Raw genomic sequence first — 26153 nt, 5'->3', positions numbered from 1 at the left:
TTATCCAACTGGCCAAATTTCCCACTATCCCATGCCTCCTTACTTTCTGCATAAGCCTACCATGGAGAACCTTATCAAATGCCTGACTAAAATCCATGTACATTACATCCACTGCTTTACCTTCATCCACATGCTTAGTCACCTCCTCAAAGAATTCAATAAGACTTGTAAGGCAAGACCTACCCCTCACAAATCCGTGCTGACTATCCCCAATCAAGCAGTGTCTCTCCAGATGCTCAGAAATCCTATCCCTCAGTACCCTTTCCATTTCTTTGCCTACCACCGAAGTAAGACTAACTGGCCTGTAATTCCCAGGGTTATCCCCATTCCCTTTTTTGAACAGGGGCACGACATTCGCCACTCTCCAATCCCCTGGTACCACCCCTGTTGACAGTGAGGACGAAAAGATCATTGCCAATGGCTCTGCAATTTCATCTCTTGCTTCCCATAGAATTCTTGGATATGTCCCGTCAGGTTCGGGGATATCTAATTAACAATGCCACCCCCCACCTCTTTTACCACCCTCCCTAATCTTATTGAAACATCTATAACCAGGGACCTCCCAACAACCATTTCTGCCCCTCTTCTATCCAAGTTTCAGTGATGGCCACCACATCGTAATCCCAAGTACCGATCCATGCCTTAAGTTCACCCACCTTATTCCTGATGCTTCTTGCGTTGAAGTATACACACTTCAACCCATCTCCGTGCCTGCAAGTACTCTCCTTTGTCAGTGTTACCTTCCCCACTGCCTCACTACATGCTTTGGCATCCTGAATATCGGCTACCTTAGTTGCTGGACTACAAATCCGGTTCCCATTCCCCTGCCAAATTAGTTTAAACCCTCCCGAAGAGTACTATAAAACCTCCGTCCCAGGATATTGGTGCCCCTCTGGTTCAGATGCAACCCGTCCTGCTTGTACAGGTCCAACCTTCCCCAGAATGCGCTCCAATTATCCAAATACCTGAAGCCCTCCCTCCTACACCATTCCTGCAGCCACGTGTTCAACTGCACTCTCTCCCTATTCCTAGCCTTGCTATCACGTGGCACCGGCAACAAACCAGAGATGACAACTCTGTCTGTCCTGGCTTTTAACTTCCAGCCTAACTCCCTAAACCCGTTTATTACCTCCACACCCCTTTTCCTACCTACGTCGTTGGTACCAATGTGCACCACGACTTCTGGCTGCTCCCCCTCCCCCTTAAGGATCCTGAAGACACGATCCGAGACATCCCTGGCCCTGGCACCCGGGAGGCAACATACCTTCCGGGAGTCTCGCTCGCGACCACAGAATCTCCTATCTATTCCCCTAACCATTGAACCTCCTACAACTATTGCTTTTCTATTCTCCCCCCTTCCCTTCTGAGCCCCAGAGCCAGACTCAGTGCCAGAGACCTGGTCACTAGAAGTATGGGCTAGAGCAGGGAGAAGTGTTTAGGTACATGCAGGTTTGGGATTTTGCCAGGAAGGAGATACAGAGCTTCCCAGAGGAACCGGCCTCCACATTGCTGGAGGAGGTGTTGACGACAAGGGGACTGGAGAAGGGGGCAGTGTCAGCGGTGTATTAGCACGGTGTGCTGCCCATAATTAGATACAGATTTGATGGTCTGTAGACGTTTACAATACAGAATGTGACCTTTTGACCCATTATCTATATACCAGAGGTTTGACAAGAATAATCTATGATGTGGAGATGCCGGCATTGGACTGGGGTGGGCACAGTAAGAAGTCTTACAACACCAGGTTAAAGTCCAATAGGTTTGTTTCAAATCACTAGCTTTCGGAGCGCAGTTCCTTCCTCAGGTGAATGAAGATGTTGGTTCGAGAAACACATACATAGACAAAATTAATGATGCAAGATGATACTTTGAATGTGAGTCTTTGCAGGTCATTAAGCCTTTACAGGTCTAAATGGAGCGACTGGAGAGAGGGATAATCGCAGGTCAAAGAGGTGGGAATTGTCTCAAGCCAGGACAATTGGTAGGATTTCGCAAGTCCAGGCCAGATGGTGGGAGGTGAATGTAATGTGACATGAATCCAAGGTCCCGGTTGAGGCTGTACTCATGTGTGCGGTGTGGTGATGTGCATCACTGTAAATACACATGGGGTTAATGTAAATACATGTAGGCTAGCTAGACACTAGAGGGAGCACCAGAGACATCACACACACACACTCAACCAATAGATCAGTTAGATAGGACACAACCAATGGACATTCACGACACACACACACAGGTGACACGACCACAGGGGGGCATTACACCAACCCATATATAAAGGACACCACGCACATGATCTGCCTCTTTCCAGTGGAGACAGTCAGTGAGTACAGACACAGGGTTGATTCAATATTACACCCACCACGTGGATTGCAGCAACTGGTTAGTCAGTCTGGGTAGCTATAGTAGGATTAGCAGTAGTGTTGAACCCGAGTAATAGAAGTGTAAATAGTTTAATAAACGTGTTGAAGTTATCTCCACGTCTGAACCTTCCTTTGTCTAGTGCACCACAAGGAAGCCGCTTATGCTACACCTAGAGCATAACAAGACATGCGGAACTTGGCTATCAGTTTCTGCTCGGTGATTCTGCATTGTCGCACGTCTTGAAGGCCGCCTTGGAGAACGCTTACCCAAAGATCAGAGGCTGAATGCCCTTGACTGCTGAAGTGTTCCCCGACTGGAAGGCAATATTCCTGCCTGGCGATTGTCGCGCGATGTCAGTTCATCCGTTGACACCACGACTGCATGGTCTCGCCAATATACCATGCCTCGGGAGAACCTTTCCTGCGGTGTATGAGGTAGACAACGTTGGCCGAGTCGCACAAATATGTACCGCGTAGCTGGTGGGTGGTGTTCTCACGTGTAATGGTGGTACCCATGTCGATGATCTGGCACGTCTTGCAGAGGCCTTGGCAGGGTTGTGTGATGTCGTGGTCGCTGTTCTCCTGAAGACTGTGTAGTTTGCTGCAAACAATGGTCTGTTTGAGTTTGCTGCAAACAATGGTCTGTTTGAGGTTGCGCAGTTGTTTGAAGGCAAGTAGTGAGGGTGTGGGGATGGCATTGGCATGATGTTTGTCTTCATCGATGATGTGTTGAAGGCTGCGAAGAAGATGTCGTAGTTTCTCCACTCCAGGGAAGTACTGGATGACGAAGGGTGCTCTGTCGGTTCTGCCCCGTGTTTGTCTTCTGAGGCGGTCGGTGCGGTTTTTTGCTCTGGCACGTTAGAACTGTTGATTAATGAGTCGAGCGCCATATCACGTTCGTATGAGGGAATCTTTCAGCGTCTAGATATCTGTTACATTCCTCCTTGTCTGAGCAGATCCTGTGTATACGGAGGGCTTGTACAGAGGGGATAGCTTCTTTAATGTGTTTAGGGCGGAATAGGTTTAAGTGGAGCATCGTGCGGTTATCTGTGGGCTTGCGATAAAGCGAAGTGCTGAGGTGACCGTCTTTGATGGAAATAAGTGTGTTCAAGAATGCAACCGATTCTGGAGAGTAGTCCATGGTGAGTCTGATGGTGGGATGGAATAATCTACAGCTAATCCGTTGCCCCATTTTTCCTCTATTCCCGTTTGGGTCACTGTCTGTGCAGAGTCTGCACATTCTCCCCGTGTCTGTCCCAGTGCTCTGGTTTCCTCCCACAAGCCCCGAAAGACATGCTGTTAGGTAATTTGGACATTCTGAATTCCCCCTCCGTGTACCCGAACAGGTGGCGGAATGTGGCGACTAGGGGCTTTTCACAGTAACTTCATTGCAGTGTTAATGTAAGCCTACCTGTGACAATAATAAAGATCATTAGATTATTATTAAAAGGTAGCTCTTTTTTGGGGGAGGGGGCAAAAGGTTTACGGGGAAAGGGAAGAGGGGACTGCAAGAGCAGAGGGGCTCGGGAGGTGTTGCGATTAGGTTGGGGGGGGTAGGTGGAATGCTGGTTACAATAGGTCGCACATGGAGGCGGTTTGAAAGAGGAAGACGATGGCGGCCATCTTGGATGGCCCATGAACAAAGTGAAAGCCCGGCGTGCAGGGGCGCACCCACTGGGTAAATATGGCTGACCCAACGGGACGGGGAGGGGGGGGAACAGAACACTCCCCATGCTCCCCAAATCGGAATAGCCATCTGCAACGTAAGGGAACTTAACGGGACGATGAAAAGATCCAGAGTCTTCGCCCAACTAAAAAGCCTGATTACTCAACGTAGTCTTCCTTCAGGAGACACACCTGAGGGAGGAGGACCGACTGAGGGTAAGGAAAAGCTGGGTAGGACAGACGTATCTGGTGTGCTTCGACACAAGGAAGAGGGGCTCAAAAAGAGCCATGCCGACGTTGGACGGGGTGAGCACAGTCAGAAGTCTTACAACATCAGGTTAAAGTCCCAACAGGTTTGTTTCGAATCACTAGCTTTCAGAGCACAGCTCTGTTCACCTGAGGAAGGAGCAGTGCTCCGAAAGCTAGAGATTCGAAACAAACCTGTTGGACTTTAACCTTGTGTTGTAAGACTTCTTACTGTGTTCAACAAAAGGACAGCCTTTACAGCGACGTACATGGTGACAGATCAAGGGGACACTATGTGATGGTCAGCAGGATCCAGGAAGTGACACCGGTGGGTCTTCTAAATATATACGCCACCAGCTGGGATGATGCCAAGTTCATAAAAAAAACAATGGCGGAGATCCCCGACCTCAACTCTCACCAGCTCATCATGGGTGGAGGCTTCAACTGTGTCCAGGGCCAACAACGGACAAGTCCAGCCCCAGATCAGGAACAAAATCGGAAATGGCGAACGAGCAATATAATTGCGAACCACGCGCCACACTACGTGGTTATGAGGTTGGAGATGGGCACGCCCTTGACGGATATGTAACCTGCAACCAAAATGGAGAGGTCTGACACTACACCTTCTGGGAGGCACTGAAGGTGGTGATAAGGGGAAAAATAAGAGCATACAGAGCTCTGAAGGACAGGAAAAAAAGGGCGGCGAAGCAACGGCTGATCGACTCCATATTGGAGGTGGATCGGAGTTATTCCACAGCCCCGACCAGTGGAACTCCTGGTGGAGAGGAAAAAGCTACAAATGGAATTTGACCTGTTCTCCACCAGCTCTGCCAGACATGGCGACGAGGCCAGCCGTCTACTGGCACACCAGCTGAAAAGCAGGCAGCCACGAGGGAGCTAGCGCAGGTAAGGAACCGGAACAGCCGGCTAGTCACAGCACCAAATAAGATTAAGGAGGCCTTTGTGACCTTTTACGGGAACTGTACACTTCCGAGCCTCCGAAAGGGACTTGAAAATGAAGCAGTTTCACGACGGGCTGGACATGCCTGCAGTGGGGAGGAAAAGAAACCTGGACTGGAACTAGGACTGGGGGAGGTCATGGAGAGCATCAACTGCATGCAGTCTGGGAAGGCACTGGGTCCAGACAGATTCCCGGTAGACTTCTTAGGTTTGCAGCAGTGCTGGCCCTGCACCTGCAGGAGATGTTCAGTGGTTCACTGTTGAGAGAGGCACTGCCACCCACGCTGGTCCCTAAAAAAGACAAGGACCCAAAGGAGTGCCTGTCATACCGACGCTTCTCATTCCTGAACACTCACGCCAAAGGCGACTGGAGAGTTGCTTGCCAGAAGTAGTGGCGGAGGATCAGACAGAGTTTGTCAAGGGCAGACAGCTAATGATGAGCATCAGGCGCCTGCTGAACGTGATTATGACCCCACCTGGGGAGGAGACACCAGAAGTGATCATCTCCCTGGATGTAGAAAAGGCCTTCGACAGAGTTAAATGGGGGTACCTCATGGAGGTGCTGGAACGGTTTGGGTTTCGGCCACGGTTCACCTCGTGGGTGAAAGTACTGTACAGCCCTCCCATGATGAGCTCAAGGAGAAACTCTGAATACTTTCGGCTGCACAGAGACACGAGCAGGGATGTCCATTGTCTCCACTGCTATTTGTCCTGGCAGTCAAACCACTGGCTATCGCCCTCAGGCCATCAAAGGGGTGGAAAGGCAGTCAAAGAGGAAACCGAGAGCACACTCTAGGCGGATGACCTACTCCTCTAATGTCTCAACCCCTAGTCAGCATGGGAGACATAATGGGACTCCTAAGGGAGTTCAGAGCCTTCTCGGGTCACAAACTTAACATGAGCAAGAGTGAAATCTTCCCCGTGAACCCCCGGTGGTGGTGGGGGGTGGTGGTGGTGGGGGGGGGGGGGGGGGGAGGGGACCAGAGCTTGGGCCGTTCAAACAGACCTAAAGCAAATTCCGATGCATGGGGATCCAGGTAGTCCACAATTGGACACTGATCCATAAGTGTAACCTGCCGAGCCTAGTGGACAGGTAAAGAGAGACCTGCGGAGGTGGGACTCACTCCCGCTCTCCCTGGAAGGGTGCAAACAGGAAAAATGAATGTGCTGCCAAGATTCCTCTTCCTATTCAGATCCCCCCCCCCCCCAATCTTCATCCACAATCTTGTCTCTCTTTACCTGTCCACTAGGCTCGGCAGGTTACACTTATGGATCAGTGTCCAATTGTAAATACCTTGTACCAAGGTAAATAAATTAATTATGGCATTTGTGGGGGTGGGAAAAAGCACCAGAATCCATAAAGGCATCTTACGAAGAAGGAAGAATATGGGAGTGGGATCACTTTTTAGCCAATCTGTATATTAAAGCGATACAGCTAGTCTCACTTTAATGTGCAGATTCCTGAGGCATGGGATCTATCTCCTTCGCTTCGGAGACCTCGGTCGAGCGCCATTCGGTACTGATCTCCACAAACGGGGACCAGACGGCATGCAAAGGTGCCCAGGTGGCACTGCCAGCTGACTGGCACTGCCAGGTTGGCACTGCCAAGGTGCCATAGTGCGTTGGGGAGTGCGGCGTGGGGGCTCCAGAGTAAATGGCGTCCCGGTCTCTTGCTACACATGAGTTCCAGTGAGTGGCTCTCAGTGCACAAAACAGTGCTGTGTGTGGCCTCAGCTGCGTGTTCCCTGCTGAGGACCCCAATCTAACGCGTGTGCCATTTTATAGCGCTGTGTTTCTCTGCGCTGCAGCGCTCGCTTTGGGACTTGTAGCTACAGAGAATAGAAATGTCAAATGTTCACTATTAAAACATGTCACACCCTTTGAAGCCTTTGTCACGTTAATCTTCACAGTGGGCCTGCCTGCACCCGTCCCCTTATAGCCCTCCACTCCCACGGGCACAGTGGTCCAAGATCAAATGCCCCCGATGCAGACCCTGTTCAGAGGATGGAGGTGAGCACGCTATTAGCAGAAAGACAGTAGTCAGACTTTTCAGATACTGAGGAACACTAGAGCTCTCCTCAGAGCGTGTTATCACTCTCCTACTGCTGACAGTGCCAACATTGGCCTATCATCCTGGAGTGATGTTATATGAACCTTTGGAGAGTGGAACAGGGTAATCGGGTAGGGGGCAGTATGTTGGGAGGGGCAAGAAATGTGTGGGTCGAGGGAAATGGGGTGGGGTGGTTGAGCTGACGGACATAGCTTCGTCCTATGAGAATCTGGTGAGTATGTGGCCCTCCAGGTGTATCGGACCCTTGCCGTCGCCTATCCTCCAGGCCCCCCTCCAGTTCCTGCCTGGGCTCGTCCTCCAGCCCTCGTGGTCCACCTCCTCTTCAGACAAAGCCTCATGTCGCCACGCTGCTGTGCCAGGTCTGTGCTGTGCACTGCTCAATGACAGTATAGATGGCAGCGTGGACCTCATTCTAATGGGTCTCCGCCTCGGTCTCAGGCCTTCGCACTGGCGTCATCAGCCAGCACTTCAGCAGGCATCCGTTGTCCCCGAAGAGTCAACCCGTCATCCTGGGATGGTCCTCGAAGAAGTCAAGGATCTCAAGAGTGTCCCGGGATTTAGCGTCGTGCACGCTCCCTGGGTAGTGGGCACACACGTGCAGGATACGGAGGCGGTTGTTCGCACACAATCTGAACATTCATGGAGTGGAACTCCTACCTGTTATTAAAGGAACACCCTGATGCCCTGGTGCACGCAGGACAGAAGAGGCAAATATTTAGTTACATCCTTGCTGTCTTGTAAAATGTATTTCTGATTGCAAGTGTGGGATTATTGAATTGACCCCACAAAATAGCTTCATGCATTGATCATTCGTGTATTACAGAGGGTTGAGAACAGAGATGCTGAGATTCAAACACCGCATACTGTAGATAGACTGATTAAAATCTTCACTTCATTTCCAATACAAAAATAAAGATTTGAGAGAAGCCATGGTCTAATCTTTTAAAATAATGAAATGTACAGAAGATGGAGCTGTAAATGGGTCATTAAGCAAACTCATGACAGACTAGGTGAGGGCAAAATAGCAAGTTGAAGTGATCTTGAACAACACACTCCCATCAGAAATAATTATTACATAAAGCCCTTCAAATGTATGTTTAATGATTGTGTAGCACTGTTCAAGGAAGAGCAGAGTCCCCATGTGTTCTCACCAAAATTTATTTTTCAATTAACTCCATTTTTTGCACCACGACTGGTGTGCCATGGCTGCAGTTATAATACCCACAGGTTGGAATTTGCAAAGGCTTTACAACAGCATTTTCTAAACCTGTGAATTCAACTACAGTAAATTCTGGCCTTGCTAGTGATAAGACCAGAAGACATAGGAGCAGAATTAGGCCACTCGGCCCATCAAGTCTGCTCCGCCATTCAATCATGGCTGATACTTTTCTCATCTCCATTCTCCTGCCTTCTCATCTCCATTCTCCTGCCTTCTCCCCATAGCCCCTTATTGATCAAAAACCTATCTATATCTATCTTAAAGATACTCAGCAATTCGGCCTCCACAGCCTTTTGCGGCTAAGAGTTCCACAGATTCACCACCCTCTGGCTGAAGAAATTCCTCCTCATCCCTGTTTTAAAGGATGGTCCCTTTAGTCTGAGATTCTGTCCTCTGCTTCTAGTTTTTCTGACAAGTGGAAACATCCTATCCATGTCTACTCTATCTAGGCCTCGCAGTATCCTGGAAGTTTCAATAAGTTCCCCCCCCTCATCCTCCTGAACTCCAACAAGGACAGACGCAGAGTCCTCAACCGTTCCTCATACGACGAGCTCTTCATTCCAGGGATCATTCTTGTGAACCTCCTCTGGACCCTTTCTAAGCCCAGCACATCCTTCCTTCGATACGGGGCCCAAAACTGCTCACAATACTCCAAATGGGGCCTGACCAGAGCCTGATATAGCCTCAGAAGTACATCCCTGCTCTTGTATTCTAGCCCTCTCAACATGAATGCTAACATTGCATGCCTTCCTAACTGCCGACTGAACCTGCACATTAACCTTAAGAGAATCGTGAACAAGGACTCTGAAGCCCCTTTGTGCTTCTGATTTCCTAAACATCTTCCCATTTAGAAAATAGTCTATGCCTCCATTTCTCCTTCCAAAGTGCATAACCTCACACTTTTCCACATTGTATTCCATCTGCCATTTCTTTGCCCACTATCCTAGCCTGTCCAAGTCCTTCTGCAGCCCGCCTGCTTCCTCAATACTACCTGCCCCTCTACAGATCTTTGTATCATCTGCAAACAGTGCCTCCAGTTCCTTCCTCCAGAACATTAATGCATATTACGAAACGTTGTGGTCCCTGCACTGACCCCTGAGGTACACCACTAGTCACCGGCTGCCATCCTGAAAAACACCTCTTTATCCCCACTCTCTGCCTTCTGCCAGTCAGCCAATCCTCCATCCATGCCAGGATCTTACCCGTAACATCATGGACTCAACTTATTTAACAGTCTCCTATGCGGCATCTTGTCAAAGGTCTTCTGGAAATCTAAATATATCACGTCCACTGGTGATTTAGTCAAACTTCCTTGTTACTTCCTCAAACAACTCTAACAGATTTGTCAGACGTGACCTCCCCTTAACGAAACAGTGCTGACTCAGTCCTAATGTATCATGCACTTCCAAGTACTCCGCGATCTCAACTTTAATAATGGACTCTAAAATCTTACCAATGACTGAAGTCAGGCTAACTGGCCTATAATTTTCTGTCTTCTGCCTCCCCCCATTCTTAAACAGGGGTATTACATTTCCAGTCCTTTGGGACCCTTCCTGCCTCCAGCGATTCCTGAAAGATCATCACCAATGCCTCCACAATCTCCTCAGCTATCTCTTTTAGAATCCTGGGGTGTAGTCCATTCAGTCCAGGTGATTTGTCCAACTTCAGACCTTTCAGTTTCCCCAGAACCTTCTCCTTTGTAATGGTCACTGCATTCACCTCTGCCCCCTGGTTCTCCTGGAGCTCTGGCATCCCACTGGTGTCTTCCACCGTTAAGACTGATGCAAAGTAACTATTCAGTTCATCTGCCATTTCTTTGTTTCCTGTTATTATTTCTCCAGCCACATTTTCCAGTGGTCCAATGTCTATTTTTGCCTCTCTCTGACCTTTTATATATTGAAAAAAATCTCTTCCTTTATTCCTTTATATTACTAGCTAGCTTGCACTCATACTTCATCTTCTCCCCCCTTATTGCTTTTTTAGTTCTCCTCTGCTCGCTTTTAAAGGCTTCCCAATCCTCTGGCTTCCCACTAATTCTCGCCACTTTGTATGCTTTTTCTTTCACTTTTATGTTGTCCTTGACTTCCCTCATCAGCCATGGATGCCTCCCCTTAGCATGTTTCCTCCTCCTTGGGATGAATTTCTATTGTGCCTCCCGAATAACTCCCCAAAACTCCTGCTATTGCTGTTCCACTCCCTTCCTGCCAGGCTACTTTTCCAAACAACTCTGGCCAGCTCCTCCCTCATGTCTCTGTAGTTTCCTTTATTTAATTGTAATACCTATACATCTGATTGCAGTTTCTCCCTCTCAAACTGCAGTAGTTACTGCTCCCTAAGGGTTCCTTCACCCTAAGTTCCCTAATCCAGTCTGCCTCATTACACATCACCAAATCCAGAATTGCCTGTTCCCCTCGTAGGCTCTGTCACAAGCTGCTCCAAAACACCATCTCTTAAGACATTCCACAAATTCCTTTTCTTGGGATCCACTGCCAACCTGATTTTCCCAGTCCACCTGCATATTGAGGTCCATCAATTATTGTAATGTAGCCTTTTTTACATGCCTTTTCTATCTCCTGATTTATTTTCTGCCCCACATCCTGACTACTGCTGGGGAGCCTGTACATAACTCCCATCAGGGTTTTTTTTTACCTTTGCGATTCCTCAACTCTACCCACAGATATTCTATGCCTCCTGATCCTATATCGCTCCTTGCTATCGATTTAACTTCATTCCTTACTAACAATGCAATCTTTTTGCCCATCTGCCTATCGTTTCGATAGGACACATATCCTTGGATATATAGATCCCAGCCCTGACCCCCTTGCAGCCACATTGTGATGCCCACAACATCATACCGGCCAATTTCAATGTGCCCATGTCCTGAGAATTAATTTTTTTTTAAACCAAATTACTATCTGTTATTCATGCTGCAAAGCACTTTGAAGTGTTTTAATATCTTATTATTATTCTTCTAGGAGGCACTGATGAAGCCTCGCTCCTCACTAGAGCTCGGTGTTATGCACATCTTAATCAGAAGAAAACTGCCATATTTGATTTTGGCACCATTTTAAAGGCAAATCCATCCCATGTACAAGCACGATGTGGACGGTCCTTCATGTATGTGATCCTTAATAAACAAAAGGTAAAGTTTTGCTCTCTTGACATTGCTGATTGCACTGCATGTATTAATCTTAAGGGTAAGAACAATCCCAACCAATTGAAACAATTCATGTATCCGGAGGCAAATGCCATATTTGGTAACAGCCAATCCAGCCTCCTCCAAGCAACCACTTGTGCCATATTTCTGCTAGCATTATTTTAGTGATGGCAGATTTAATTGAGCTCCATCCTTGCAGATGATATACGTATGCCCTCTATTCCGGTGTTGTTTCAAATTGCTCAGGTTCAGTAGCTTGCTTGCACTTCATTTCTATCTTTGTTATTTTAGAAACCTGTATTTTTTCCCCTCTGTATTTCCTTCAGTGAGAATCGGTTTAGTTGCTTGAATCTTTCTTCAAAACTGAAGTCTCCAAAAGCCTGTAATTATTTATCTTTCCTAATCCCTTGCTGCTGCACTTACACCCATTTTGGCTTAGGGTGAACTTCAGAATTAGTCTTACTATGCTTGTGCTCAAACAGTTTATAAATAGGACTGCATATACCTGTGAAATGTACAAGAATGACTCTGGTATAATACAGTGCATACGTACGAAAACCCTTTTTTGGACAGATGATCAGATTTTTAATTAGCAATGGTTTGAAGGATTATGGAGAACGGGCAGGTAAGTGGAGTTGAGGCCGAAATGAGATTAGCCATGATTGTATTGAATGGTGGAGCAGGCTTGAGGGGCTGAATTACCTCCTCCTGCTACTAGTTCTTATGTTCTTTATGCATCCAATACCTATTGTAAATTAGATGGGCTGTTTATACCTGTGTTATAAATTGATGCACACCAAAACTCTGTATACTTGCATTTGCAAACGAGACACAGAACAAGAATGATGTCCATTTATTTGCAAATAGCATACATCATAGATTGTGCACCGTTTTTAAATAAATGAGTTTACTTGGTAATGACTGCATTATAATTGTTGTATAAATATGCATGGTATCCATTGTGCATATGGTCTACATATCACCTAACCTGTGGACAAAATAAAGATTGATCAAAGTACGTATCTGCTGTCTGTAAACATCCTACCAGATTATAAGTAAATGGGTGGGAAAAGGGATGGTAATAAGATCAAATTAAGCAGTTACTTATAATCAACAGAAACAAAGTGTAGAAAAAAAAGGTCTTCTTGAACCGGGTATTCTTTACAAATGAAAATTAAGAAGAATTTGTCTCATAAAATGGATTAAAGGAGCCATCAAGTTGTCAGTGCCATTATTTTGCCTGAATGGTGAATCAATGCCTTTCGCACATATCAAGAACTGCACAACTTGCAATGTAAATGGTATATGTACATCAGAGAGTGATGCTTTACAATGTGACGGCTGACAAAGCCCAAAAGTGTGCTTAACATTTGTGAGATACTATTCCTAAACTTGCTCCCACCTGCAACTACTTGCATGCCAACGATCTTATTCTGTGTAACAAAAATCAAATGTCAGAAATGTTAATTTTGAGACGTGATATTAGGTAGAATTGGAGTAATAATTATTGTTGTAAGTCCTCACATCCTGACACAGCCGTATGGTATAACATATCAGGGTTCTCCTCAAACTTCAAATTTAAGTTTGGACACGACAATTTTCAACTTATTTCTGTCAGCCACTAATTATTCATCAATGCTTCAAACCTTTCTGAGACACAAATAGCTGTAGTTGCCATGACAAGTATTTCAAAACCCAGACAACAGCTGGAGCAAATGAGAGAAAAGTGACCCTGCTGCGAAAGGCATTGATTCACCATTCAGGCAAAATAATGGCACTGACAACTTGATGGCTCCTTTAATCCATTTTATGAGACAAATTCTTCTTAATTTTCATTTGTAAAGAATACCCGGTTCAAGAAGACCTTTTTTTTCTACACTTTGTTTCTGTTGATTATAAGTAACTGCTTAATTTGATCTTATTACCATCCCTTTTCCCACCCATTTACTTATAATCTGGTAGGATGTTTACAGACAGCAGATACGTACTTTGATCAATCTTTATTTTGCCCACAGGTTAGGTAGATTTGACAAGTTCTGACACTTGTAACAGTACTGAAGAATTTGCAAACCACATGATTCGAAAAATCGAATTGATGTTTGTCTAATGTTGAAAACATCACCTCCCCCTTCCACTTTTCCCTGCCCAGAAATGCACCAAGTCCAGAAAGCTTCGGCACAGATTCCCGTACCAGCCTCCCCGAACAGGCGCCGGAATGTAGCGACTAGGGGCTTTTCACAGTAACTTCATTGAAGCCTACTCGTGACAATAAGCGATTTTCATTTCCTTTCATTTCACTTGAGGCCTAGTAAAAACTTTTCCACTACTTGTCCAGTTAAGATTATCCAACCTGTTAAGGACATTAGTCCAAAGAACTAACTGGAGCAGAGTGGGAAGAGTCACAACGGCAGAGCTAACCCTCAAAGTCCCATTAATGATTTATCAAGAATTTACAGTACTCTTGAGTATTGCAAATGCCCTGATTCAAATTTTAGATTGCTGTGCATGCCATAAAGATTTGACTTTTGTTCTATCCTTCCATCACTATAAAATCTCAAAGACACTTTGACCCCAAAGAAACACCACTCATCTCTTTTCCTGCCAACCCAGCTGTGAAGAAGAGAGTTGTCGTTGATCATTAAGCAACTGAGAACTGTGAATGGTGGATTATTGAGAGCATATTGAGAGCAATGTAGTGAGAAATACGGACTATTCGTGTATTGCCACCATTATCCTAACCACGCATAAGCACATAGTATACGTCACTGAACAGTGATATCGCCAGTTGGAGGTGTAGTACCTCAGGAACAGTAAGTTGCCTCTGCATTTCAATCTTGGTAAATGATGAGGTCCCCTAGCTACTCTCCAGGTAATGCATCCAGTAGTTTCTTGCCCAGAATACTTTACAAACTAATGAACATGGATTTACACTTCCATGTGCTGCCATATTACTGCTATATAAGAGTATTGCTATGGAGCCAGGTTCACAGTGAGCATTTAAGCAGAAAGCCTTTTAATGTTTACTTAAGAAAAAATATCTATTATGCACAGAAAATGTTATTTGGATGTTTTGGAAACCCCCAACAAATTTGTCTTCAATAGTCATTTTTGGCTTTGGTGGACACCAATGTGGTTTTGGTTCGCTCCGTTTGTTTTCCTTTTTCAGTAGACTCCGTTTTTACTTTTAATAAAAATTGAATGGTAATAGTCCACTCTTCCCAGATTTAATGCAGTTTTTGTCATGTTATTGCAGTGTTCACACTAAGGATGCATTTACATTGCAAATTTAGCATCAGTGCAAAGGAATTTCAACTTTATATCAACATTATAGATTTGCTGTGGATAGCGAAAGTTGAAACTCAATCTGACTCCAGAGGAAAACTTAATAGAGGCGGTAGTTTAACACTACATAGAGTATAAAGCCATGTTTGCCATCAAAGCAGGTTTACAAAATACTCTGGGAAAATTTTATTGCAACTCCCGGAAACATTTTAATTGTATCTGACCTCAATTGAAATGCTCAGAAACCAGGTATTGTCCGATCTATGTTCTCGAGCTTTCAACATTTTTGCAGAAATCAAGCAGTCTTAACATAGTTCTGCCTGGCTGATATGTGAACTTCAGTTACTGGTCTCAGATCTAATGGCTGCATATTAACTCAGTCTAAAATTTAAAAACTGATCAATGGATGATCTTCCTTGTAATGAAGATCATTAATTCCTACTCCTCATCAGATGTACACTTTTTTTTATTGTAACCACACAATGATTGCAAGTATTTGCCTTTATATACTTTAAATATATCCTTATATTGCACTGCTTTGTGGTGCCAGACCGGAGATGAGATTAAGGGGAAAACAAATCAGTTGATGAAAAATAAGCTGGATGCTTTTTAATTTGGACCGAGTTAAAGTGTAAACCACACTTTCCTCCATTTTTCACATTTTCCACCTTCCCTACTTCAGTTTGGGAACAGAATCTCCAATATGAAAAACACATCAAAAGAGACACGGAAACAATGGCTTGTTGGAATTCTTTGCAGTTGAAGGCTATCCAAAGAATACTGTTCTCTGCTGCACATGTTCTTACGAGATTAACACATCAAATTCAACTTCTTAAACGCCCAATACATGGATGTTGTCTTGTGTCAGTGATGCCCTTTCTTGAAAAAGCACAAATCTTTAAAGTATTGAACTTAATTTGCCATTTTTACTTTTTTTTTTCCTGAGATGCTTCCCATTCTCGATCCGTGCAAGGGACATGCTCTAAGAATTACCTGAAAATGAAGCCAGCAGACAAATGCAATGCCAAGAAAGGGAAAAGTGCTGCTGCTAATGAAGTTGTGAAAGCTTATAAAATATTTGTTGCCATGAATAAAATAGAAAACAAAAACTGCCAAAACTCCAAGTCTGAAGATGACTTATAAACACAAACAGAAAGGCCTTATCTGGACATGTGTGAAACAGTATATTAGCAAAGACCTGAGATGCTCACGTGTAAGTACACCATCTGGCATGTCTAGATACTGGTGCCTCATTAATTTTGAGATCATCAAAGCTATCAACACGGCTTTGTGAAGTAATTGACACCAGAAGGGTGAAATTCATTTTGCATGTCTCAGTTTCATCAGTAGAATTGAGGCTGTTTCTTTAGAAATGAAGTACATTGGGTAAATAGGACAGTTCACTTGAGATATGGGAGCTGATGCAGAGACAGTCAGTCCAGATATTAATAGAAATGGTGGTCTTACCCAATAGCATTCGTAACTACAAGTATATAGCATTAATATGTTCAATAGAAGAGCTATATCATGCTGTTGACTTATGTGCTATCTAAAGAAGCTAACTCTAAAGTAACCATAGGATTCCTGGAGTGCTGAAGAAGGCCATTCGGCCCATCGAGTCTGCGCTGACCCTCTGAAAGAGCACCCTACCTGAGCTCACGCGCCCGCCCTTTTCCCGTAACCTGACCTTTTTTTTAATATAAATTTTTAAATTGGTTTTCACATTTTTATGTTGCACATTTCAGTGCATTCGTTCTATTACAATTGTCATAACCACGCATAATATCGGCACAGTGGCACAGTGCTTTGGACTGATGCTTCACAGTGCCGGGGCCCAAGATCAATTCCAATCTTGGGGTGACTGTCTGTGTGGAATTTATACTTTCTCCTGTATCTGCATGGGTTTCCTTCACAGTGCCAGGGACCCGAGTTCAATCCAGTCTTGGGTGACTGTGGAGTTTATACTTTCTCCTGTATCTGTGTGGGTTTCCTTCAGGTGCACCGGTTCCCTCCCACAGTCGAAAGATGTGCAGGTTAGGTGGATTGGCCATGCTAAATTGCCCCTTAGTGTCCAGGGATGTACGGGTTAAGTGGGGTTATGGGGTTGCAGAGATAGGGTGGAAGCCTGGTTAGGCACTCTTTCAGAGGGTCGGTGCAGACTCGACCGGCCGAATGGCCGCCTCCAGCACTGTGGAGATTTTATGATCAAACAAAAGCAACCAAGGCAAAATTAGAGTTACAAAAGAGATGGACCAAAGAGCGATTAAAAACCAAACACAAATAAGGGTCACTATAAATATTTACATCTACATGTTTTCCCCCCCTCTGTGGCTGTGGGGGCCCCATTTTCCCCGTCTGCCTCAGTTGCCCTGCCTAGTGTTGGCCCTAGCGTGTATTTCCCCGCGTATTGCTGTTCCCTCTGGTTCTCACCGTGCCCTTGGGCCAGTCCCCTGTGGCTATGCCCCTTGTGTCCCGCAGTTTTTTGCATGGATTTTTGCTTTCTCTCTCTCGCCCCCCCCCCCCCCTCCCCCCTCCTTTCTGTTCTTCCACTCTATTGGCTGGTGGCTACAAGCAGGTCCTGGAACAATTTGGTGAATGGCTTCCACATCTTGTGGAAGCACTCTTCGAACCCCCAGATGGCGAATTTGATTTTCTCCAGTTGGAAAAATTCCGACAGGTCGGCCAGCCAGTCTGCAACTTTGGGTGGTGCTGCTGATCGGTAACCAAGCAGGATTCTTCGGCGGGCGATTAGGGAGGCAAAGGCTAGGGCGCGGCTCCCTCCCCATAAAGAGTTCTGGCTGGTCTGATACCCCGAAGACTGCCACTTTTGGACTTGGCTCTACCCTCACGCCCACAACCTTGGACATTGCCTCTAAGAAAGCTGTCCAGAACCCGACAAATCTGGTGCATGTCCAGAACATGTGGGCGTGGTTGGCCGGGCCTCCCTGGCACCGTTCATATATGACCTTCAGCTCCGGGAAGACCCTGCTCATTCGGGTTCTGGTTAGGTGTGCTCTGTGCACCACCTTTAGCTGCATTAGGCTTAGCCTTGCGCAGGTGGAGTGGAGTTTGCCCTGTTTCGTACTTTGCTCCAGAATTTCCACCCTAATTCTATCCCTAGTTCTTCCTCCCATTTTTCCATTGTCTCGTCCAGCAGGGAGTATGCCTCCTCTAACAGTCACCCATACAGGGTCTCGCATTTCCCCCTCCCTACGTCACCCATGTCCAGCAGCTCGTCTACCAGTGAGTCTCCTGCCGTCCGTGGGTACATCGTTGCTTCCTCACAGAGGACATTTTTGATCTGTGTGCCGTAGTTTGTTCCCTTTGGGCAGTTGAAACCTCTCCATCAGTTCTTTTAGCGTCGCTCGTCTATTGTCCATGTAAAAGTGACTAACTGTCAGTGAATCCCCCCCAACCCATCCTGTCTCCACTTTTTAAAGGTGGCGTCCATTATGGCTGGCGCAAAATTGTGATTGTTGCATATGGGGGCCATGGTGGACATTTCAGTCAGGCCGAAGTGTTGCCTTAGCTGGATTCATATCCGGAGCGTGGCTATTACCACTGCTTGGTTGGTGGGGATGAGAGCACTGTTGTGGCAAGGGCTCGTGGGACGTCGCTCTGCAGGAGCTCTCCTACATCTGCTTCTGACTCCCTTACCCGTCCTCTCACTCTTTCTGCTGTGGCCGCCAAGTGGTACTATTCATGCTTCGTTTTCTTTGCAAGACTTTTTTGGGGGGATCCTTGGATTCTTTCCTCCCACCCCATCCCACACACATTGGGCAGCACGGTAGCACAAGTGGATAGCACTGTGGCTTCACAGCGCCAGGGTCCCAGGATCAATTCCCTGCTGGATCACTGTCTGTGCGGAGTCTGCACGTTCTTCCCGTGTCTGCGTGGGTTTCCTCTGGGTGCTGCGGTTTCCTCCCACAGTCCAAAGACGTGCAGGTTAGGTGGATTGGCCATGATAAATTGCCCTTAGTGACCAAAAAGCTTAGGAGGGGTAATTGGGTTACAGGGATAGGGTGGAAGTAAAGGTTTAAGTGGGTCGGTGCAGACTTGATGGGCTGAATGGCCTCCTTCTGCACTGATGTTCTATGACTATGACATGCCATGATCATTTTCTATGTTGTATTAAAAAAAGGGCCTTGAGGTTGTAGATGGGTATGGATCTGAAGAGGAACCTCAGCAGTATTTTCATCTTGATCGTCTGAACCCTCCCTGCCAGGGAGAATTTGCTTTTTCCACCTGACTTGTCAGGTTCCATTTGTGGTCCATGTCCAGTTGCGGGCAATTTGGATCCCCAGGTATCGGAATGTGTTTTGGACTTGTTCGAAAAACAGTTCCTCCAGCTCTGCTCCTATCCCTTGCGGGTTCACTGGGAAGGGCTGGTTTAGCTCAGTGGGCTAGACAGCTGGTTTGTGATGCAGGACAAGGCCAGCAGCGTGGCTTCAATTCCCATACCAGCTTACCCGAACAGGTGGCGGAATGTGGCGACGAGGGGCTTTTCACAGTAACTTCATACTTGTGACAATAAAAGGTTTTTATTATTTAGATTTCACTTTTGCTCAGGTTGAATTTGTAGCCCGAGAAGGCCAAACAATTTCCGGAGCAGCATAATCCCCCCCATGCTGCTTTGGGGGTCCGAGACGTAGAGGAGCAGGTCATCCACATAGAGTGAGACTCTGTATTCTTTGTTCCTTCTCTGGATCTCCATCCAATTTTTTGCCATTCTGAATGCGATTGCCAGAGGCTCGATTGCCAGGGCGAATAGAAGCGAGGACAGCGGGCATCCCTGCCTTGTCTCCTCTTTTTAAAAATAAATTTAAGTACCCAATTATTTTTTTCCAATTAAGAAACAATTTAGCATGGCCAATTCACCTACCCTGCACATCTTTGGATTGTGGGAGTGCAACCACGCGGACACGGAGAGAATGTGCAAAACTCCGCACAGACAGTGACCTGGGGCCAGGAGCGAACCTGCCGTGAGGTAGCAGTGCTAACCACTGTGCTTCCCCCCACCTTTGTCCCATAACCTAACCTGTACATATCTGGACACTATGGGGCAATTTGGCATGGCCAACCTACCTAACCTGCACATCTTTGGACTGTGGGAGGAAACCCGAGCGCCCAGAGGAAACGAACACAGACACGGAGAGAATGTGCAAATGCCACACAGCCACCCAGGCCAGAATTGAACCCGGGTCCCTGGCGCTGTGAGGCAGGAGTGCTAATCACCGTGCCGCCCCAATCTCGTCAATATATATCTATTTTTGACACTGATCTCAACATAAAGTTCTAATCCAGCATTTGATGCTGAATAATTGTGACACAACAGAATTATCGTTGTAAACTGTGAAGTGAAACAGGATAAATGTTTTCAACCATTCACCCTCACCTGAAACAGTGGACTGAAATTTTACTTGACGCAATGAGAGCAGGTTGATCAGAAAATGAGATTTCAACAGACTCTGGAGAATAATAACTTGATGGCACACATGTGACATTATTGATTGGTTCATTGCCCGGAAGCATGGGGTGAGATGGTGGGCTGCTGTTGCTGCTGGTGGGGAATCAGGGGAACGTAGTTGGTAGGACTGCCTGAGGGTCTGAGGCCAAGCACCAGGATCCAGGAGGTAGGTGGAAAGGCACGCCACTCTGAATCCAGCAGCCGAGATAAAGTTGAAAAATTGAGTACCGAAGAAGCTTACTGTATTTAATGCTCCGACCCACACCGCCGCAGGTTGGTCGCTCACTCATCTTCCGGCCTCCGTTAAAGCTGGATAGCGGCAGGCTGGGTGCAGATTTAGGTCAGGGAACCGATTTATCAAACTTTAACCTTCCGCTGATCCATTTGGGTTAAATTTTCCCCATTAACTCTGTTTAATCTCTCAACAAATGCTGTCTGCCTGTTCTCCTGAGTATTTCTGGCTTTTCCTGTTCTTATTTGCTTTTCAACATCTGCAGTATTTTGCTTTTGCCTTTGTAATCTGTTTATTTTGGTGCAATGATGGTTGTATAAATGCTATAATTTGAACTGCGTTTGTAAGACAATTCAGCAAGCTAAATCTTAGTCTATGCTCAGTAGTGATGACCGAGTGAGGAGGAGTGAGCTGACTTCCTTATATTCAGCCCCTCGGTCGATCACAACAAAGATTTATCAAAATGTATTTTCCCCATAAATGCCTTTTCTGATCCAAATGTCGATAATTTTTAGTAAGGACCCAATCAAGCCAGGCTTTCTTGAGTCAAAGAAAATATAAGCTTATTAGTTACTGAACCCAAGGAAAAATAATAAAAGATCTCACACACATACAAATCTTAGAAATAAGAATGGAAAAGTCCAAATAAAGTTAAAGGAATATACAATTAAGTAATGTGTTTGTTCTTGAGACATAAACTGCTGAATATTGTGGCTATTTATAGTTAACTGGTTTCCTATAAAATCTTAGCATTAAATTGAAGTTCAATAACTGTACCTTACTGGAGTCAATTTTCGCTTCAGAGAGCGATTTCTTATTGTTTCCTTCAGTAGTGTTTCCAGATGTTTTTCTCTCTCGTTTCTGGCTTGGCAAAACCAATTCTTAAACCTCCTGTCTGTACATTCCAAGATGGAATTCAGTTAGAATGACTTGCAGTCTTTGTTGTAGAACAAGTAATCGCATTCGTCTCCGAAACATTGGACACATTTCAGGATAGTAGCAACCAAAAAACGATGAGGTTATTTGGCCTCCACAGGGTGTTTGAATATCTGGGGTATCTGGCTGGTTAGCAGCTCCCATTATCTTGACAGAATTGCAATTGATTAACGTCCCATGCTTTGCATTTTAAATGCCTTCCTTTCAAGAGTCCTTTGACTCCGCCATGAATAACATGTCAGGGCGGATCTGCAGTGCAATCCATATCAGAACTTTTCAGAAAAGTGGTCACCTTATCAGGAGTCTGGTGGTAGCCATCCTTGGTTAGTGTCTTTTCATATAAAAGTACAGGTCCTATTTAAACAGTCCAATATGTCTTTGGTTAGCTGGTGACAGTAAAGAGTCTCATTCAGTTATAATTTCCCATCGTCGTGACAGAGCACCAAAAGACATTAATTGTAAGAACTCTGCATATTAGAGTTTTGACTTTCCAACACCGGTCCACCAGAGTAACCTCTGGGTTGGCAGGATTGACGTATGAGGAAAGATTGAGAAGATTGTGTCTGTATTCTCTAGAGTGTAGAAGAATGAGTGATGATCTCATTGAAGTGTACAAAATTCTTACAGGTTTTGACACAGTGGATGCATGCAGGATGTTTCCCCTGGTTGTGGGAGTCTAGAAACAGAAGACACAGTCCCTGAATAGGATCAGGATTAGCAGGAATTTCTTTGGTCAGAAGGTGGTGCATCTTTGGAATTCTCTGCCATAGAGGGCTGTGAAGGCTCATTCACTGAGTATGTTCAAAGTAGCGGTCGACAGATTTCTACATACCAATTCATCAAGAGATGGGAATAGTGCGGGAAGGTGATGTTGAGGTAGAAATTCAGCCATGATCTAGTTAAATGGCGAAGCAGGTTCAAGCAGCCGAATGGACGACTCCTGTTCCTATTTCCAAAGCTTTTGGATCTGGTGGATTTATTCTGTTTCCATTTCTTTTCTAACAGGAAGCAGTTCAGGACATTTCATTAGCCATACAGACGGACCAAAAGTTGGCAATCCAAGAAATCGCATCTTTGAAACATGAAGCTCAAAATCTAATTAGTCGCTGGCTGCAAGATCACTGTATTAGCATTCTAACTGGAATGACAGAAGCAAAGGACAAGGTCTTCAGTGAAGAAATTGCTAATCTCCCTGCAATTGGCCATTCTCTACTCCTGATAAATGAGAAAGATTCAACCTGCAACATCCTGTACGTTGATATATTGATTGCAAAAGGTAAAATCTGACATTTTAAATGAGTTTTTTGCTTCAAAGAATTCTTGATTGTACATGTCTGCCTGTAGAGGCAAATGGTTTATTGATTTGTTGATTTGATTTATTGTCACATGTATCGAAGTACAGTGAAAAGTATTTTACTGCGGCCAAGGAAACATACACAGTACGTACGTAGTGGACAAAAATAATAATCGACAGAGTACATTGACAAATGGTCCAACGACAAATAGTGATTGGTTACAGTGCGGAACAAGGTGCCAAAAAGCAAATACATAAACAAGAGCAGCATTGGGCGTCATGAATAGTGTTCTCTCAGGGAACAGATCAGTCCAAGGGAGAGTCGCTGACGAGTCTAGTAGCTGTGGAGATGAAGCTGTTCCTATGTCTGGATGTGCGGGTCTTCAAACTTCTGTATCTTCTGCCTGATGGAAGGGTCTGGAAGAAGGCAATGCCTGGGTGGGAGGGGTCTCTGACAATGCTATCTGCCTTCCCGAGACAGTGGGACATGTAGACAGAATCAATGGGAGGGTGGCAAGCTTGTGTGATGCGTTGGGCTGAGTTCACCACACTCTGCAGTTTCTTGTGATCTTGGGCCGAGCAGTTGCCATACCAAGCTGTGATGCAGTCGGATAGGATGTTCTCTATGGCACATATGTAGAATTTTGTGAGAGTTGATGCAGACATGCCAAATTTCTTTAGCTTCTGTAAGCAGTAGAGACGTTGTTGGGCTTTCTTGACTGTCGCATCAACGTAAGTGGACCTGGACAGACTGTTGGCGATGGTGACCCCGAGGAACTTAAAGCTATCGACCATCTCCACTTCAGAGCCATTGATGTAGACGGGTGCGGGGTGTCGTGCCACGCTTCCTGAAGTCGATGATAAGTTCCTTGGTCTTTCTGACATTTGGAAAGAGGTTGTTTTTGGTACACCATGCAACCAAGTGATCTATCTCCCTTCTGTAGTCTGATTTGTCGTTGTTTGAGATTCGTCCCACCACAGTCGTATCATCCGCAAACTTATAGGTTGAATTGGAGTTAAATCGTGCCACACAGTCGTGTGTGTGTGTATAGAAAATATAGTAAAGGACTGAGTGCACATCCTTGCGGGGCCCCAATGTTGGCCTACATAGCAAGAGGATTCAAGTACAGAGGCAGAAATGTCTTGCTGCACTTGTGCAGGGCCTTGTTTAGATCACACCTGAAATATTGTGTACAGTTTATTTGGTCTCCTTCTCTGAAGAAGGATGTTTTTGCTATGGAGGGAGTGCAGCGAAGATTTACCAGGCTGATTCCTGGGACGCAGGTAGTCGATTAGGATTACATTCGCTTGGGGTTTAGAAGATTATGAGGGGATCTCATAGAAACCTAAAAAATTCCAACAGAACTAGACAGGGTAATTGCAGGAAGGTTGTTTACACTGGCAGGGGAGTCCTGAGCCAGGTGTCAAAAACCTGAGGATACAGAGTAGACCAATTAGGACTGAGCTGAGGAAAAAATCTTTCACCCAGAGAGTGGTGAGCCCATGGAATTCTCTACCACAGAAAATGGTTGAGGTCAAATCATTGTATGGAGGAGTTAAATACAGCTCTTGGGGCTAAAGAGATCGAAGCCAATGGGGGGAAAGTGGGAATAGATTACTGAATGGACGATCAACCATGATCATCATGAATGGCGCAGCAGGCCCTTCTCGATTCCTGTTTCTATGTATAGAGAACAGATAAGAGAATTTGATTTATATAAAGACAGAATATGGCAAAGAACCAAAAAGTTAGAGAGAGAATGCTATAGAGGTTTTTAGTTTTTCCTCCTCAATATTCTTGAAGAATTCTTTTTCATCTTGAGCACAGTTCTTCCTATCTTGAGAAAATGCTACGATTAAACCAAACTAATATAATGCAACAGATACAAAGTAGCCTTCGATACACAGTCCAAAGACATGCAGGTTAGGTGGATTGGCCATGCTAAATTGCCCTTGGTGTCCAAAACGCTTAAGAGGGGTTTTGGGGTTACAGTGAGGGCTTAAGTGGGTTGGTGCAGACTCGATGTGCCGAATGGCCTCCTTTTGCACTGTATGTTCTATGTTCTAGCCAATACTAATACAAGAATGAATCTTGGGTGCTTATAATAATTATGGGTGATCTTAATCTACTAATCTTAATAAACTAGAAAAATCAGACTGGCAATAGTGGCCTGGATGAGGAGTTCATGGAATATTTTCAAAATAGTTTCTTAGAGCATCACATTCTGTAACCAACCAGAGAGCAGGTTATATTAGACTTGGTATTGTGTAATGTGACACGATTAATTCATGACCAGAGTGAAGACACCCCTAGGTAGCAACGACCACAATATGAATGAATTTTACACCTAGTTTGAAAGGGAGAAATAGAGGATCTAAGACTTGTATTTCAAACTTAGATAAAGGTAACTGTGTGGACACGAGCGCTGAGCTAGCTGATGTGAACTGGGATAATAGGCGAGAGGATAGAGGAGCAGTGGCAGGCATTTAAGCGGATATTTCAGAATATTCAAAATAAGTATATTCCTACTCTAATGAAAAATTCTAAAGGGAGTACCCACCACCCATCGTTAACTGGAGAAGTTAAGGAAAGCATCAAACTTAAGAAAAAAGCATATAACTGCGCAAAGATGAGTGACAGGTCAGAAGATTGGTCAGACTAAAGAACAGCAGAGGATGACGAAAAGCTTAATCAATAAAAGAAATTAGAAAATCAGAAGAACTTGACTAGAAATGTAAAAACACAGCAAGTGTCACTACAGGTATTTTAAAAGGAAAAGAGTAAGTTAAGTAAGTGTTGGCCCTATAGAGAGTGACAATGGGGAGTTAACAGATAATGAGGAAATGGTGGATGAAATGAAAAAACATTTTGCTTCTGTCTTTGCTGTAGAGGATGCAAAAAACATTCCAGTATTATCTACAGATCAGGATGGAATGGAAAGAGGAGCTTGGTGAAATTATAATCATGAGAGAAGCTTTACTGAGTAAACAGATGGAACTGCAGGCTGACAAGTATTCGGGTCCTGATAGACTTCATCCTACTGTCTTAAAAGAGGTGCTAATGAAGCTGTGGCTGCATTGCTGATAATTTTCCAAAATTTGTGACATATTGGAAAGGTTTCATCACACTGGAAAATAGTAAATGTGGCCCTTCTATTCAAGAAAGGAGAGAGGCAAAAAACAGGAAACTATTGGCCAGTGATCTTGATGATTGTCATGGCGAAGGTGTTAAAATCAATCATTAAAGAGGTTATAGTTGTG

The 26153-nt window shown here is 45.1% G+C and overlaps 1 protein-coding gene across 1 annotated transcript in view; it reads left to right on the top strand.

Moving 5' to 3' along the window:
* Positions 1–26153, top strand: part of ttc34 (tetratricopeptide repeat domain 34) — a 103222-nt gene that overhangs the window by 50978 nt on the left and 26091 nt on the right. The window contains exons 5-6 of the mRNA XM_072478012.1: positions 11500–11666; positions 22604–22874. Of these exons, the coding sequence (XP_072334113.1) occupies positions 11500–11666; positions 22604–22874 (438 nt within the window). The remainder of the gene's footprint in view (positions 1–11499; positions 11667–22603; positions 22875–26153) is intronic.

This window comes from Scyliorhinus torazame, chromosome 16, assembly GCF_047496885.1.
Source record: "Scyliorhinus torazame isolate Kashiwa2021f chromosome 16, sScyTor2.1, whole genome shotgun sequence".
In the NCBI taxonomy this organism is placed as follows: domain Eukaryota; kingdom Metazoa; phylum Chordata; class Chondrichthyes; order Carcharhiniformes; family Scyliorhinidae; genus Scyliorhinus; species Scyliorhinus torazame.
Note: the sequence above shows the minus strand (reverse complement) of the source record. Positions and strands in the feature narration are given on the sequence as shown.